Here is a 17264-nt window from a genome sequence, read left to right on the forward strand (position 1 = left end):
GACAAGATGATCTTTGAGGGTCCCTTTCCAAGCTGATGCAATCTCTGAAATCAGGGCAGTATTTTTAACACAAATGTGATGAAGCAGAGCCAGCAGGGGTGGCCCTGAGCTGTCACGAGGGGAGGCTGGCAGGCTCCTCCTAGCAGCAGAAGAGACAGCTTACCCTCATGCCCAGGGCTTGAGCCACCTCTTGCCTATACAGCCACTTTGCCATCACACCCCAGATCTGCTCTGGGGGGGTTGTATCATGCTTGGAAGGCCCAAAGAGTGGTGCAGAAGACTCCTGTTTGTGCACCACTCGCCAGCACCTGCCTGCCATCCGCGCAGCACCGCATAAGCCTGCAGCTGCACTCCAGATGCTTCTGCCACCGTTCTCCTGCCACGCTCTGCAAACCCCCAGGGCTTGCAGCACCTGTGTGTGCTTCCTTTGTCACTGATACCTGGCCCCTGCTTTCCTAGCCAGGCTCTGCCTCGTGGCTCACGCGCACACAGATCAAAGCAAAACACCCTTCACGCGCTTGAAGCTTACCACTGAGTATTTCCAAGCGGCGTTTTCACGCTTCCCTTTTCCCAGGTTACCTTTGGCAGACTCCAGCCATCTGTTGTCTGCTTCTGGGCAAGGACTAGCTTCCAAAATCCGATGGCCTCAAAAGAGAGCTTGGAGAAAGAAATTGTGGGCGTGCAGTGCAGCTGTAGGAGAGGTGCCAGTGCTGATTTTGGGGTGTTGCACTCCGTGCCAAGCTGACTGCGGTAGAGCCACAGAAGCTGAAAGGATCAGGTGGGGACAAGAGGCAGATCTCCCCTTTCTGAGCTGCCGTTTCAGGCTTTCTGCAGCTCTACCATTACAGCAGCTTGGTCCAGAGATGGTGGTGGTAGGGAAAAAACAACCCAATTTTATTTAAATAAGAGCTGAGATCCTGGAGCCCAACCCTGCAGCACGTCGCAAAACAAGTGACTGCGGCATCTGATCGTCCCTGGCGCACAGGCTGTGATCACAAGGGTAGAGCTGACTCTGGCGTGCTTCTGGTTAATCTGATACCCACCCCCAGCCCCTCTATCAGCCTGGCCTGGGAGGAGAAGGCCCTCCTGGAGGGTGGTGGGAAGGTGGAAGAGGAGGAAAGCAAGGAGGGCAAGAAGAGGGTGGGTGAAAAGGAATTAAGCAAGGTGAGATCAACCGTGGGGAGAGCTGCAGGGTGAGGCAAAGGAGGGAATGTGCCTGTTGTGATCAGCCTCGGAGAGGGAGGATACACTGACCCTGTTAAAGCACACATGTGCATCCCAACTGTAGAATGAAACTCTTGATTCTTCTCTCCTTTGCACAGCCACCAAGCTGCCTATACAACGGGAGCGCCGTCCTCCGGCGCCAGGCTCTTGCCATGCGCCGACAGCTGCCGCAGCAGCCCTGAGCCTGTTTCGCTGTGCACTTGGACCTTCTGGGACAAGATCATCTCAAAGAGGGTGCTCATTTCTGAGAGGAAAGTGCTGGCTAGTCTTGTCCCAGCAGCGTTGGAGTCTGCCCCAGCACCTTTGCCAAAGGTCTCAAAGGTCCTCGGTTTCTCCTGCCTTGCAGCTTCCTCGTCCTGAGGTGAGTGCGGAGAGTCAGGGCAGAAGACGTTGTCCTTGTAGCTGCCGGTGAGGGGCAAGGAGAGCCGAGCCACCCACGCTGGGTCAGCAGCTGTCAGCCTCTTGAGGGCCAGCTCTGGAGGGAGTGGGGGAAAAAAAAAGCCAATGAAGAGCTGTGGGTGAGGCATGGAGTGGAGAAGACCACACAGCGTGGACGTGAAGAGATGAGGAGGAAACCAACAAAGAAAAGAAACTCTGAGAAATAAAGAGACTTCCCCCCCCCAACTGTGAGACTGTAAAGAGGTCCAGAGACAAGCTACCAGCAGCACCAGCCAAACCAGCAGCTTGAAACACCAAAGTAGAAGCAGCTTCAAACTCCCTGGGGGGGTTTATCTTTTGGGTTTTGTTTTTAATGTAACCACCCCGAGGGTCACTTTGCTTTCTCCTTTGGTGCAGTCTCAAGTGGCACTTCACTAAAGTGTTAGCACAGGCAGTGAAAGTGAGGGGTTAGGACTGGCTGAAAGGGAGGCAACAATGGAAAGCTTTCAGAGTGGTGGGGGGGAGGGGAGGGGGGGAAGTAGTGGGCAGAAAGAAGGTCACTGGTAGACTTCCACTCTAGGGAGGGAATTTGCTGCTGAGAAGGCATATTGAAACTGCAGGGAAAAGGGTTCTTGTGAATACAATAACAGCAGCAGTAGAATGAAATCCTGGATTGTAAAATGCACAGCTGGGTGGCTGAAGACCAGTGAGGAAAATTTGAGCTATAAAGTAGTTGTTGATCAATCAGGAACAGATGAGGAGCCTGCTGTGGGTGTGGGCTGCAGGCTCATCACTGTGCCACTAATGTGATTCTGCCCCGAAATGAGCAAATGAAATCATACAGTTTGGTGGTCAGGCTGTTCCCTGTTGGCATGAAAGCATCCATGGGATTGTTGCAAGGGCTGGTGAGATGTGATTAGGACTATTGCACACAAATCTGATTGTCCATCAATAGGAAAAGGGGGATCTGAATCACAGAATGGAAGGGACCTCTGGAGATCACCAAGTCCAACCTCCCAGCTAAAGCAGGATCACCTAGGGCAGGTGACACAGATTTTGAATGTCTCCAGAGATGGAGACTCCAGCATGCCTCTGGGCAGCCTGTCTGAGGGCTCCACCACCCTTAAACCCAAGTTCCTCCCCTTGTTCAGAGTTGTTCCAGCTTGTGCCCATTACCCCTTGTCTTGTCACTGGGCAACACTGAAAGAAGCCTGGTCCCATCCTCCTGCCACCCACCCTTGAAGTATTAATCAGCATTGATGAGATGCCCCTCAGGCTGCTCTTTTCCAGCCTAGAAAGACCTCATTCTCTCAATCTTTCCTCATCATAGAGGAGTTCCAGGCCCTTGATCATCTCTGTAGCCCTTTGTAAGGACAGAAGAAGAAAGAAAACTCTGGAGACAAAAGCAGGAGCAAGTCCAGGCTTACGTGAGGGGGCCCTGAGGGTTGCTGAGCCTAAGGAAGCAAATCCTCACTGGGGACCTGACCACAACCTGCAATTATTTGTATGAGATAAGCACTGACAAAGGAAGTGTTGCTGCTTAAAATAGTGCTGGCAAAAGCAGAGGTGATTACAACTGTCCAGGAATAAACAGCTACTGGAAATGAAAGGAAGGACCCCACAGCAGGCTGAGCCTGGAATAGCTTCCTCCTCAGACAGCAGGGAAGGAAACAGGGCTCTTGTTTGTCAAGGTAGAGCTTCCCAAACAAGAGCTTGCAGACACAATATGCAGTTGGTAAACAAGGCTGCGTGATGTGGTGCACAGCCACTGCCTCCAGCCCCCTGCCCACAGCCCCATGAGGGTCAAGTTGACCGCTGGGTTTGGGAGACACTGACTGAGAGCAGCAAAGCCACAATACAAGTCTCAGTCAGAGGACAGGAGCTGCTGTCATCATAATTATGTGGCCCTAACCTGAGCAGGTGGAGCAACTCTGCTATGAGGACAGGCTGAGGGAGCTGGGGTTGTGCAGCCTGGAGAAAAGAATGCTCCAGGGGAGACCTTAGAGCAGCCTTCCAGTAGCTGAAGGGGGCTACAAGAAGGCTGCAGAGGGACTGTTTGCAAAGGCCTGCAGGGACAGGACAAGGGGCAATGGTTTGAAGTTAGAGCAGATTTAGATTGGATGTTAGGAACTAGTTCTGCACCATGAGGGTAGGGGAACACTGCAACAGGTTGCCCAGAGAGATAGCTTGCCCCATCCCTAGAGATGCTTGACATAGCTCTGAGCAACCTGATCTAGTGGAGGATGTCCCTGCTGACTTCAGGGGGCTTGGACTGGATGAGCTTTGGAGGTCCCTTTCAAGCCAAACTATTCTGTAATTCATAGAATTGTCAGGGTTGGAAGGGACCCCAAGGATCATCCAGTCCCAACCCCCCTGCCATGGCCAGGGACACCTCGCACTACAGCAGCCACATCCAGCCTGGCTGCAGAAACCTCCAGGCATGAGGCTGCCACCACCTCCCTGGGCAACCTGTGCCAGTCTCTCACCACCCTCACGGGGAAGAACTTCCTTCTAACATCCCATCTCAATCTCCCCATTTCTAGATTCTGTGAAAATGACCTCTGAAAGGAGGGTCCCCATCCCATGCATGTGTCCTGCTACTTCCTGAAGACAGCTATAGAATCATGGAATTGGTTTGATTGGAAGAGACCTTTAAGATCATTGAGTTTAACCTGAGAGCACTGTGGTCAGTAAACCATGTCCTGAAGCCAATACCCTGCCAAACTCTGAGGCATGTGCCCCACAGTCACTGAATCAAGTCCCCTTCCTGGGCCAACCACATAACTGGTCCTTGTTCCCTGTCCTGGGAAAACAGCTCTGTGTGGGGGTGGGGTAGGGGTGAGGGCTGGGATTCAAACCTGGTAAGGAGAGGAGAGCAGATACATCACTGAGATCAGAGAATTGGTTTGGTTGGAAAAGATCAGTAAGATCACTGAGCCCAACACTGTTAAACCACGTCCCCAAGGCAGGCAGGAAGCACCAGACACACGACCACCCTGGTCAGGCAGCTGCTGCATGCAGCAGCTCTCCCTGCCTGTACCACCTCCAGCCTTAGCCCAGCGTCCTGCCAGTGTAACCCCTGACTGCACTGCTGCCAAGAGCAAGCCTGGACCACACAGGTGCAGGACTGCAAGAGCAAAGCAAGCAGGAGAGGAGCACCCATCTCCCACCCTTCAGCAGCTCCACGCAGTGTGCTGCCCTGAGCCAATTCCACCACCAGGGATGACAATTTTCTTCCAGCTGAAGGCTCCAAACCTTTTTGTGCTGCTTAACTTCCATAATGTATTCCTACAGTCTTTCAGCCTCAGTGCCTGCTCCTTCAGGGACCTCCTCAGGCTCCCCCACCTTTTTGGCTCTACAGCATCCATCATTCTCCTCAGCCTGCAAGAAGCCACTGCCATTGCCTGGAGGTTTGGGTGCTTTGGCTTTTCAGGAGGACACCACAGCAGCCTGGTTGCTGTGCAGAGAGCCAAGGCTGCTGGTCCTGGTCCTTCGGTTTGATCATTTCATTTGATTGATAACTCTTCAGTGCCTCACTGTGATGGTGTTTGGGGAGGGGTGGTTTGGTTTGGAATCAATAAAGTTGTTTTACCTGCTGCTGCAGGCCCTGTTTTGCTGATGGGGAAAGGTCTTAGCAGACAGCGCTGAGCTGAGCACCCCTGCTGGGTGCTGCCGGCATGAACCCCAGGTCTGGCAGGGACAGAGGACTGGGGCAGTGCCTCCCCCACTGTGAACAGCACAAAGCCTGGGCCAGCTGTGGGGATATTCCTGAGCACAAGCCATGCTTCCTTCCTCCTTCACTCAGGATGCAAGTCCATGTCTCTGTTTGTGTTTGGGGGGAGGAAGGAGGCCCGGCGGTGCCGTCTGGGCTCGTGGTGAAGGTTACTTTGCTCCAGTGAAGCAGGGCAGCCTCTTTACTCACAGAATCCCAGCATGGTGGGGTTGGAAGGGACCTCTGGAGATCATCCAGTCCAAACCCCTGCACAAGCAGGGCACCCACAGCAGCTTGCCCAGGAGCACAGTGCCCGGGGGGGGGGGGTTGGAAGCTCTTAAGAGGAGACTCCACAACCTCTCTGGGCAGCCTGCTCCAGGCCTCCAGCACCCTCACAGCTAACAAGTTTCTGCTCCCATTTAGATGGAACCTCCTGGCTTCCAATTTGTGTCCATTGCCCCTTGTCCTGTCCCTGGGCACCACTGACAAGAGTCTGGCCCCAGTCTCTTGCCCCCCACCCTTTATCTCTTGCTGAGCATTGCTCAGCTCCCCTCTGGGGCTGCTCTTCTCCAGTCTCAACAGCCCCAGGGCTCTCAGCCTTTGCTCTTCACAGAGATGCTCCAGGCCCCTCAGCATCTTTGGAGCCTCCACTGGACTCTCTCCAGCAGTTCCCTGCTTGTAGCTCTGCTGCACAGGCAGAAAACCACACTGGGACAGCCTCAGCATCCAGTGAACCAGGGGACACTGAAATTCCAGTCACATGGTGAAAGGGGTTAGGAAAAAGGAAGAGGTTTAGGAAGGGGCTTAGGAAACCAAATCAAGCAGCACAGATGAGACTCCATGGTTCTCCTCCACAGCAGAGACTGGTTTGTGGAGCCTGTCTGGGCAGATCTACCTATGTCAGTACACCATTGGGTTGGAACTGGACAATCTGTTCACCCCCTGCCCTTGCCTGCAGGATCTGTAAACCTGAGGAAGCTTGTGCCTTGTTTCTCCCAGCCCCTGCTTCACCTGCAGCTCTCCTTTCTCCCAGCCTCTGCTTCCTCTGCAGCTCTCCTTTCTCCCAGCCCTTCAACTACAGCTTTCTCCCAGCCTTCCTTTCACTTATAGCTCTCCTTTCTCCCAGCCTTTCCTTCCTCTGCAGCTTTCTCCCAGCCTTCCTTTCACTTATGGCTCTCCTTTCTCCCAGCCTTTCCTTCCTCTGCAGCTCTCCTTTCTCCTAGCCCTTCAACTACAGCTCTTTCTCCCAGCCTTCCCTTCACTTGTGGCCCTCCCTTCTCCCAGCCTTTCCTTCCTCTGCAGCTCTCCTTTCTCCCAGCCCTTCAACTACAGCTTTTCTCCCAGCCTTCCCTTCATTTGTGGCTTTCTTTTCTCCCAGCCTCTGCTTCCTCTGCAGCTCTGCTTTCTCCTAGCCCTTCAACCGCAGCTTTCCTTTCTTCCAGCCTTTCCTTCCTCTGCAGCTCTCTTTTCTCCCAGCCTTTCCTTTGCCCTTACAGGAACAACAGGTCAGGAAGGCAACACGGAGAGGCAGCCTTGGTTCTCCCTCTAAGCAAGGGCAGAGAAAACCCCCAGCTCTGGAAATCAACCCACCACAGCAGCAAGCCTCAGCCAGCTCCTCTTGCTGTGGCAGAGCAGAGGGGCTCCACGGCAAAACGTCTGTAGCAGGACATGAGTCAGCCCAAGCCTTTCAAATTGAAATGCCAGGAGAAGAGATTTTTTGTAGAACAAATCAATAAAAGGAGCATGTAGAAAATGTCAGGCCCAGATGGCATTCACCCTGCAGCGCCCCAGGAACTCAGATATGAAATTGCTTGGTTTATTAGCTACTGTTTGTTAACTACTGCTCCAAATGAACCTGCTGTCGGGAGGAGGCAAGTTGGGAATGGCGACAAGAGCCTCTGAGGCCGTCAAGGGTTCATGGAAACCAGTGCAGGTGAGACTCAGCAGCCAGCCATTGAGACAAGGACTGACCTGGCACCTGCAAGGTAGGCAACTGTGTGTGGAAAACTCTGTTGGTGCCTCTGGAAAGAGGTGGATGAAGAGCAAAGCAGAAGACCTCCTTAGAGCAGCACCGTAGATGTATCTTAAACACTGCTCACAGGTCTGGTCACCACATCTCCAAGGTATGCTAACTTTACTAATGGGTTGATCACAGGAGATGAGACCAGACTAGTTCAGCCTGGTGGGAAGTATGTGACATCCTGAAGGGCTTGGCCAGGACAGCTCCTCACCTTCCTCACTCTGCATGGACCATGAGAACAACCATGAGGCTGGCAGAAGTCAGCCTGCCAAATCAGTTAAACAGGAGCAGATACATCCATGGGAGTAAAGACCTGCCAAGGGTGATCAAACACATGGGGAGAACACCACCATGAAGCTCAGCAGGTGCCCAAAGCACAGGAGATGGTCCACAGATGCTCTCTCATGCATCTACTACTCTCAGCCACCCTAGAAGATTAAGTGTCCCCTGGCTTGCTGCAGGCCAACCAGTTTTCTCTCCTGAATGAGCTTAGTGTGTTTTTGAGGAGATTCCACTGCTGGAGCCCTCCATCAGCCCCAGCATGCTCCCGACAGTGAGGCCACCTCACCTGCCTGTGGCTCCAAGAGGGTCTCCAGCTCCTCTCCCACCAGCTGCTGCACAGAGAGCTCAAAGCCGCTCTCGGAGTCGCGATCCTCCGCCTCGCTCTCGCCGTGCCCGCTGTCCTTGGTGCTCATGCAGTCAGCATCCAGCCCCGCAGCCCTGCCAGGGGGTAAGGCACTGCAGTCAATCCCACCCTCAGCACAACCCTGCCCCGTCCATTCCTCTGAGTGTGGTGCTTGTTAGCCCCCAAAATGACCCAGAGACAGGATGTGGCCATCCTTTCAGAGTCCCAGCTTGGTGGGGTTGAAAGGGACCTCTGGAGATTACCCATTCCAAGCCCCCTGCCAAAGCAAAGCACCCACAGCAGCTTGCCCAGGAGCACAATGGCCAAGGGAGGTTGGAATCTCTCCAGACAAGGAGACTCCACAACCTCTCTGGGTAGCCTGCTCAACCTCTTTCCAGCACCCTCACAGCAAACAAGTTTCTCCTCCCCTTCAGATGGAACCTCCTGGCTTCCATTTTGTGCCCATTGCCCCTTGTCCTGTCCTTAGGCACCCCTGACAAGAGTCTGCCCCCAGCCTCTTGCCCCCCACCCTTTTTCTCTTGCTGAGCATTGCTCAGATTCCCTCTGGGGCTGCTCTTTTCCAGACCAAACAGCCCCAGGGCTCTCAGCCTTTGCTCTTTCTGGCTTCTCAGAATCTCTGTAGCCTCTCTTGGACTCTCTCCAGTAGTTCCCTGTCTCTCTTGAACTGGGGAGCCTAGAACTGGACCCAGTATCCAGATTTGATCTCCCTAGCACAGAGTAGAGAGAGAGGAGAACCTCCCTCAACCTGCTGGCCACACTCTTCTTCACACTCCCCATGGTACTTGTCCTCTCAGTGCATTGCTCACAGACCCAGTGGTATCATCACTTCAGTCCCCACCAATTAATGAATGAAAGCAGTGGGATCAGAAGCAGATCCTGCAGGAGCAGACAAGGAGCATCACAGCCCAGCCTTGTCCCAGATGTCCCTTCCTCTCCATCCTTAGAAGACAGAGCAGATGATGAGTGAGGAGGAGAAAGCTGTGCCTGACCATGGCCTGGGCAGCTGAGGACAGAGGGGACATGGCAAGGCAGTGAAGCTCTGGCAGCCTTAGGAGTGCTCACCCAGAGCTGTCAGGAGCATCATGTACTGGGAAAGCTGCATAGGTTGTCTCTGGGAATGTCTTAGGCACACAACTGGGATCTCAGACTTGGCAGAGTTGGATAATGATTGGGCTTGATGACCTTAAAGGTCTTTTCCATCCCAAGTGATTCCATGATTTCAGCCCTTACCATCCTTGCTGGTGACATCTCCCTTGTCCTCCTGGGGACAGGTTCCCCAAACTGATGTCAGCTGAGCATCTCTGAGAAAGCACCCAGGGCTGGGAGAAAACTCACCCTTGTGCTGCTGCCTCCCAGGCTGGCACCCTCTGTGCCCATGAGTGCACCTTTCCATCACACTTGAACACTTTGGTGTCCTACCCAGGATGGAGAGATGGTTTGTGGCCATGGAGGAGCTCAGCTGAGTACAGAAGGAGCTGCCAAAGGTGCACCAGGAAGGAGGCAAAGAGCAGCTCTAGGAGGGTGCTGGATACCAACATGAGGCCAGGGCCTGAGGATCACAGGGAGGACCTTCCACCCCAGCCTCAGGTCAGCAGAACCAGGGGTGAGGTTTTGCCCTGAGTGTCTTCTGCCCTTGGGGACCCTCTTGGAGCCAGTGGGGCTGAAGCATAGGCCTCAGAGGCACAGGGACTGTGAGATGGAGAAGGGAAGGGCCTTACCTGCTGCCATTCTTGGCCGTGTACTTGTTCCCCCTGTGGTTTGTCCTGGGCTGGAACTGGCCCTGGTGCAGCAGGGAGAGCAGCTGCGAGATTTGCTGTAAGGCAGGAAAAGCCTGTTGAGCCCCAGCAGTGGCCACTCAAGCTGCTTCCTGCCAGGATGTCCCCTGTGGACACCCCCTCCCCGGCCTTTTTATAGAGTTTCCTCCTGCAGATGGTTCAGCATCCCCATGAAGGAGGGAAAACAAGTGGCTGGGCAGCCCACCTGGCCCCACACTGCTTCCCCTGCCTGCCAGACCGTGCCTACACACTCCCCTGGGGTTGTTCCCTTCTCCCCGTGGCAGCCATCCTCCACCCCAGCTCCCAGGGTGGTCTGGTGGGTGTGGGGAGATCCTGTCTGTGGTGGGGAGACCCTGTCCGTGGTGGGGTGGCCGTTCAGCCCACCCAGCCCCTTCTGCTGGAGCACTTCTACCCAAGGCTAGGAGAATCAGCCAGAGATCATCAAGGCTGCACATTGTCACCACCCCACATTATGCAAGACCTGGGCAAGGAAGGATTTGAGGGGGGTCTGCACCTCCACTAACATGCTGGGCAGCTCCTACCTGCACTGGTGGTGACTCCATGGCAAACTCCCCACTGGGGCTCTGCTCTGCCAGTGCCACCAGCGACAGCCGGACCAGGCTCCTGAGGATCTGCTGGTGGGGCTGGGGGTGCCCAGGTTCCCCAGCACCCACAGGCTGGCTGGGTGGCAGTAGGGGCTCTCCCATGGGCCCTTGTGGTGGCTTCACCAAGCTCTTGGAGTGCAGTGTTGCATCCGGGGAGCTCACAGCTTCTTTGGCTGAATGTTTAGGTCTGTGGGGCTGGCAGGGCCGGCGCTGCAGGATGGGCAGGCTGAAGGTCTCCTGCTCCTCCTCTGAGTCTTTTTGGGTCCTCTGATTTCTCAGGGTCCTGTAGAGAGTGGGGGTGAGGTGGAGGGGAGCTTGAGGGGGGCTTCCCGGTGCTGGGGCAGGCGTGCTGGGCAGATCCTCCTGGCAGGAGCGGGGAGGCTCATCCTCCCGGGGCCGGCCCCGGAGCAGCGGGACGAGGTGGATGTCTGCCTTCTGGATCTGCCTGTGTGGCTTCTTGAGCTGCTGCTGCCTGCGGGCATCCTCAGCCTCCCTGCAGTTGTAGGCCATGCCATCCTTCTTCTCCTTCTTCCTCAAAGACAGGGTGAAAGCCAAGAGGAGAAGACACCCTCCCAGGAGAGCCAGCAGGCAGATAATGACCAGCAGAGAGGAGCTCAGCTGGCTGGGATCCTGGGCCAAGATCTTGGAGAAGGACCCGTGGCGCCGGAAGACCAAGCGGAGCCGGGCCAGGGTGTGCAGGGGCACGTCCCCAGCGTCGCTCACCCGCACCACCAGCTCCCGCTCGCTCCCCGCCAGGCTGCTGCCGTTGCTGGCATTGAGGAAGACCTGCCCCAAGAGAGGGTCCACGATGAAGAGGCCAACATCATCCCCCCCCACCACCTCATACCGGAGAGCCCCGTTGAGGCCAGAGTCCAGGTCCCTGGCTGCGATGGCGAAGAGGAGAGGCGTGCCAGCACACGACACCAGCGTGGCGTTGGGCACTGCTGCCGCCCCTTGGGTGCTGCCGTTCCCGGGGGCCACCCAGAAGCACCCAGTCTCTGCGTGGACCAGGACAGAGAGCGTGGCCACCCCTCCCACCAGCGCCGGCGCGGTGACGACGGGCGCGTTGTCGTTCTGGTCCAGCACGGCCAGCCTGAGGGAGACGTGTGATGCCAGCTTGGGCTGACCACCGTCCTCTGCAGTCACCAGGAACTCCAGGTTCCTCACCTGCTCGTAGTCAAAAGCTCGCAGGGCAAAAATGTCCCCAGTGGAGGGGTCGATCGAGACCAGACCCGAGGCAGAGGGGTCCAGGATGCTATAGGTGATTTCGCCGTTGAAACCCAGGTCAGGGTCGGTGGCACGGACAGTGAGCAGGAAGGCAGGAGCCTCGCTGTTCTCGGCCACAGCAGCCTCGTAGGAGGCCCTCTCGAAGGAGGGGGCGTTGTCGTTGACATCGCTGATGCCGATGGTGAGGTGCTTCAGCACAGCCAAGGGGAGCTCCCCCTGGTCCCGCGCCACCAGCGTCAGGTTGTACTCCGCGCACAGCTCTCTGTCCAGCACGGCGCTGGTCATCAGCACGTAGCTGTGGCTGGTGGTCCGCTTCAGCCTGAAGTGCTCGGCCCCCTGGCCGAGGGAGCAGTGCACCTGCCCGTTGCTGCCCGAGTCGGGGTCGCTGGCCGTCACCAGAGCCACGAAGCTGTCTTTGGGGAGGGCTTCGGAGAGCACCGGTGCCCGGGCAGCCCAGGTGACACGGACGTCAGGAGGATTGTCGTTGACGTCCAGGACCTGGACCAGGACCTTGCAGTGCGCTGGGATGGGGTTGGCACCCAGGTCCCGGGCTTGCAGGTCCAGCTCGTATGCCTGGGTCTGCTCATAGTCCAGCGGGCCTTTCAGGACCACGCTGCCCGTGCGGGCGTCGATGCCGAAGGTGCCCAGCACCTCCGGGGGCGCATGCCTGCTCAGGCTGTACTCAATCTCCCCGTTGGGGCCCTGGTCGGGGTCGGTGGCCGTGACTCTCACGAGGAGGGTCCCAGGCAGAGCATCCTCCCGCACCTTGACCGTCAGAGAGCTCTCCGCGAAGACGGGGCTGTTGTCGTTGGAGTCGAGGACAATGACTTTAATTAAAGCGGTACCTGACCGGGGGGGCTCCCCCTGATCGGTGGCCGTCAGCACCAGGTCGAAAGAGGAGTGCAGCTCCCGGTCCACTTCTTTAACTACGACGAGCTCGGCGTGCCGCGTCCCGTCGGAGCCGGGGACGAGCTCCAGAGCGAAGTGGTGGCTGCGGGAGAGGGCATAGGAGCAGCGGGCGTTGGGGCCGGCGTCGGCGTCCAGGGCTCTGTCCAGCGGGATGCGCGTCCGCAGGGATGCGCTCTCCGAGATCTCCAGCTCCAGCTCGGGGGTGGGGAACCGCGGCGCGTTGTCGTTGATGTCCAGCACCTGAACCTCCACGTGAATCAGGGCCAGGTTTCGGGCGGCCAGCACGTCGAAGGAGACCCAGCAGGCTTCGCTGTGCCGGCACAGCTGCTCCCTGTCCACCCTGCCGGCCGTGCTGAGCGTCCCGTCCCCGCTCCCCACTCGCAGCGGGAACCTGCCGGGGGTCTCCATCAGCTGGAAGGCGTCCGCCGCGTCGCCGCTCTCGCCCCCCTCGAAGTGCTCGGCCAGCGTCCCGATCAGCGTTCCCGGCGGCACTTCCTCGAACACCCGGTACTGCACCGTGAAGGTGGCCACCTCCTGCCCATCGGCGGAGAGGAAGAGGTACCACCAGAAAGCTGGCAGCTGGAGAGCGGAGCGGCCGAGCAGCAGCATGCTGCAGGTGAAGCCCAGCGCCGCCGGCCTGCCCTGCTGCCGCCCCATGCCCACGCGGTCCTCACGGCGAGCACCGGTGCGCAGCATCCTCTGCCATCTCCCTGCCCCAAAGGCCACCGGTTGGAAAGGAGGAGAAACGCTGAGCGAGCCCAGCCGGTGTCCCCCAGCCGGCCATCACTGGGGGACAGCCAGGAGAAGTAGCTGCTCCCCAGGCTGACAAGCTCAGCCCGGCGCAGAGGGGACCACAGCTGCCACCACCGCCGCCACCACCGCCGTGTGAGCGGCGTCCGGGCGGTGCGGGGCCGGGAGCCGGACCGGCCGTGCTTCCTATGGAAACCACACCTACAGGAAAAGGGAGGCCCGGGCTGCCACAATGCCTGGGCGGGGTAGAGGCTCGTGGGGTGGCTTCTCAGCTGGTAGAAGGGTGTGGTGATGCCCGGGGCACACAACCCGGGGGCCATCGCCACCGCCTCTTGTCTCCTCGAAGGCGCGAGTCCCGCAGACAGCCCCTGAGCCATCTGCAAAGCCTCAGCGGTGCTGCAGGAAGATCTTCACAGAATTGTTTTGTTTGGAAGAGACCTTTCGGATGGAGTCCAACCATTAAGCCAGGTCACCACTCAATCCTCAGCACCACAGATGCCATCTGCAAGGGCCAGCAATGGTGCACTTCTGTTGTCCTAACCCAAAGGCTTCTTCTCCACACTGCTGGACTCCTGACTGACTTGGATGAAAATCAAGGACCCAGCTGTGCCCAAGTCCTGCTTTAATCCCTGCTGCTTGCTCTGCCTTTTCCTGTCAGGCTTGAAGGCGATGCACCCAGGTCACCTTTCCCAACATGTGGCTGTTGGTTACATCACTGCTTTGCTTGCAGCTGGGCACACCAAAATGAGCTGATGAGTCCCTGGGAGAGCTGCCACATCAGACAGGGGCAGAAGAACACACAGGAAGAAAGGAGACTCTGGCTGACGCAAGCTGTGTCCTGTCAGGCCTCTCCCCACCCCTGTGTCCATCTGTCCTGGCTAGCTCCCCTCAGCTTGGCACATGCTCTCTTCTCTGGCTTGGCTCTGCTGTGATTTCCCGGTGTCACTCCTCACTCAGCACTGACTGTGCACCACAAAGCCCCACCTTTGGGCAGCCTGCATGGTTGGTGGCCACATGGACATGCCCAGGTAGCAGAGCCTGAAGCTGTGTCTTGTGTTCCTCCTGGCAGCTTGGGTGCCAGCAGAACCCTATTACCCCAGGCTGGGCTGTACTGCGAGTCTCCAGGTGAAGGCACTCAGCACAGAGAAGCTCACTGCAGCAGTTTCCTTGGCTGTTAGGGAGAGCAGAGAGCCCTCATGTTGTGGGTTGAGTTCCACCAGCCACAGCATGGGGTTGAGCTTGTTCAGCCTGGAGAAGAGGAGGCTGCAAGGAGACCTTTCAGCACTTTCAGCTGGGGAAGGACTTACCCTGTCACTCCATGCCTTTGTGAAGAGGGGAGATGGCTTCAGACCAGAAGAAGATCGATTTAGATCAGACCTCAGGAAGAAATTCTTCCCCATGGGGGTGCTGAGACACTGGAACAGGTTGCCCAGAGAAGCTGTGGAGGTGCTAAGCCTAAGGCAGGCTGGTGGAGGCTTGAGCAAGGTGGCCTAGCAGGAGATGCCCCTGCCCATGGCAGCAGGGTGGAACTGGCTGATCTTTAAGACCCCTTCCAACCTAAACCATTCTATAATTTTATGATCATCCTTATCCTGGTCCTCACACCTACCAGGCAGCCTCCAGCAGCCCTGCAGCTGCCACTCATGTTCTGTGCCCACCTTGCCAGGCACCCTCATACCTCCATCCTATTCCCTTCCCTCTCTGCTCCCCTCACAGCTCTGATTTTCCCAGCTGATGGACCCCATGACCTGCCTCCCCTCCCAGTTCCTGGCTCTCATCACTTTTCTCTCTTGTGGTCCATTTTAACACCACAACGACCAGCAGAAATAAAACCAACCCAGTGCCAACCAGCTGCTTGTCCTCAGCTGGGTTAGTGCCACCTCTCAGCACACTGGGAAGAAGGAGCAGTGCAGCTCAGCCATGGTGGGGGGTGGCAGGAGACCCAGACCTCGCTCCAGGTGACCTTTGCCAAGTCACTTCCCTGCTTTGTGCTCTCACTTCCCCCTCAGCTGAGCAAGGCCATGCCAGGGCTGTCCCAGGCGGATGCTCTCCAGCTCGCTGGCTGTCCATGGATGGGGAAGTGGATGGCCCCCAGCCCATGCCCTGTGTCTGGGTGGGGAGGGTGGGAAGGCTGCTTCCTTCTGGAGGGGGAAGTCTCATCCTTCCCCCTCCCATCTCTTACGCCTTTCCTTTTCAGGGATGGAGAGGAACAGAACCACCTCACTGAAATATCACCAAGCAAAGGAGAGAAATATTGCCCTGAGACCAGGGCAGGACCCCCAAGAGCCTTGTGGGACAGAGCCTCCTCATCATCACCTCCCAGCCCATCTGCAGAACATCACCAAGAGACCCACACTTAACTCAGCACTCACATGGCAGGAGATGGAGTCCCCCTGGCAGCAGCACCCATGTGTGCTGGAGCCCTTTTGGGGGGGAGGATGGAGGGGGGATGCCCCTTTAGGTTGCTGGTGCCCCAAACCACTCCATTTTCTCCCCAAAGGCAGGAGGCAGGGGAGATTTTGAGCAGCAGTTGTCTCAGCCCCCTCAGGGAAAGGCTCATGTGACAGTGCCAGCACTGGGAGAAGTCAGTCACCAAGATGAGGGCTGTGACCCCTTCCTGAACACAGTCCCCACACCTCCACAACCAGCTGGACACTGGTAACAGGACAGCAGGATCTGGAGGTGCTGATGCATTAATTGTGATGCTTCAGGAATCGATCCCTAGAGACTGGACTGGTGACCTTGAGCCACCAGTTTGGGGAAAGGACAGCTGCAGGATGGTGCAAAAGCTCCACAGAGCTGCAAACCACTCAGGTCCCAATCTCAGTGGAAGGTGGGCAAAGAAAAGAGGAAAGAAAATTGGGGCTGGGCTGAGACCTGCCTGAAGCACAGACAGTAAAACAAGGTCTGGTGATGAGAACAGAAGCCATCTCCTCCCAATTCCTGGGCACACAGAGGCAGGTTTCCAGCCTGCAGGTGCTTTGAAGCCTCCACAGACCATAAAATGACCACCTTAGGAGGTTGTCTGCAGCTACAAACCTTCATTTAAGCTCAGAAAGAGCATCAGCTCCACTCAGTTATTGCAGCAGCGTTCTCCAGCTTCTGTGTGATGCTCTCAGTGCCCAAAGGAGATGTGAATGCTGTTCACTGGTGGGAAAAATATGGCTGCTGTGAAGCTCAGCTGCTCTCCAGGCTCCAAGCACGGGCACAGGGACACCACAACCTCCTTGGGGTGCAGAGCTGTGCTGCAGGCATTGCACACTCCCCCCCTCCATCCATCACACAGCAGAGAGCAGCCCAACCACCTGATTTTGAGCTCCACTGCACTGCTGGAGGGCTTCACATTTTCACTGTCATTTTGTGGTTGGCTTGGTGTTGGCTGGTGGACCACCATGAGCTGGGCTGCACATCACCAGGTAACAACAACAACAAAAAGGAAGATAAATGAATTTCAAATCTAATTAGGAAGAGCAACCTCAAAAGGAGAAGAGATCAGAATGAGCATGACTAAGTGTCATGCTCATGGCCTAACTAAGGTGCTCAGGGCTTACTGTATTGTGTAGACCACTCAGGGATGCAAGTCTTGGTCTCATCTCTGCCTTACAACTACTCCATGGGGTGAAAAATGGTTGCTGAGGGTCAGGACACAGAAGCCATAGACAACAGGTCACACCTTGAGGTAGAGCTCCCCTCTTCCAGGCTCAGCTCCATGCCTCAGAGCATTATCCTCAACAGGAGGATGGCTGCAAATCCTGATGGAGCAAGTGATAGCCTGGATGCTTCTCACCAGCTGGTGCCTTACCCCAGGGATCATCCTTTTCCCCCTCAGCTGTCCCAATTTTCAGCCCTTCCAAGACAGGCTTTGCTCCTCCAGAAGTCTCCTGCCCTTTTCAGCAGAATAAATGTTTTCTCAGTCCCTCTCATTGCATTAGGTGATTTAGGAGCCAGGTGCAGATGTGCAAGGCCCCCCATCCTCCACTGCCTGCAGGGCTCCAGGCGGCTCTTGGGGAACCTTTCT

At 56.7% G+C, this 17264-nt stretch overlaps 2 protein-coding genes across 2 annotated transcripts in view; one reads left to right on the top strand and one right to left on the bottom strand.

Moving 5' to 3' along the window:
• The window catches only part of DELE1 (DAP3 binding cell death enhancer 1), a 31489-nt gene extending 26290 nt beyond the window's left edge, over window positions 1–5199 (top strand). The window contains exon 12 of the mRNA XM_068157617.1: window positions 1323–5199. The gene's annotated coding sequence lies outside the window, so the exon portion shown is untranslated. The remainder of the gene's footprint in view (window positions 1–1322) is intronic.
• PCDH12 (protocadherin 12) lies at window positions 874–13364 on the bottom strand. Its single transcript, XM_068157604.1, has 4 exons — window positions 10298–13364; window positions 9699–9793; window positions 7903–8054; window positions 874–1699 (listed from the first exon to the last, which is right to left on the bottom strand). Exons 1-4 carry the CDS (start codon window positions 13190–13192, stop codon window positions 1335–1337), a joined length of 3507 nt encoding a protein of 1168 aa, XP_068013705.1. The 5' UTR covers window positions 13193–13364; the 3' UTR covers window positions 874–1334.
• Window positions 13365–17264: the final 3900 nt, after the last annotated feature.

This window comes from Melanerpes formicivorus, unplaced genomic scaffold (genome assembly GCF_026170545.1).
Source record: "Melanerpes formicivorus ecotype bairdi unplaced genomic scaffold, bMelFor1.0.p_v2 SCAF_2, whole genome shotgun sequence".
NCBI classification, from domain to species: Eukaryota; Metazoa; Chordata; class Aves; order Piciformes; family Picidae; genus Melanerpes; species Melanerpes formicivorus.

Coding starts and splice junctions, on each gene's coding strand:
- PCDH12 (XM_068157604.1), bottom strand. CDS start 13,192: ATGCTGCGCACCGGTGCTCGCCGTGAGGACCGCGTGGGCATGGGGCGG. Junction 9,794..10,297: donor TGGAGTCACCACCAGTGCAG/GTAGGAGCTGCC, acceptor CCTGCCTTACAG/CAAATCTCGCAGCTGCTCTC. Junction 8,055..9,698: donor ACGGCCAAGAATGGCAGCAG/GTAAGGCCCTTC, acceptor ACCCCCTGGCAG/GGCTGCGGGGCTGGATGCTG.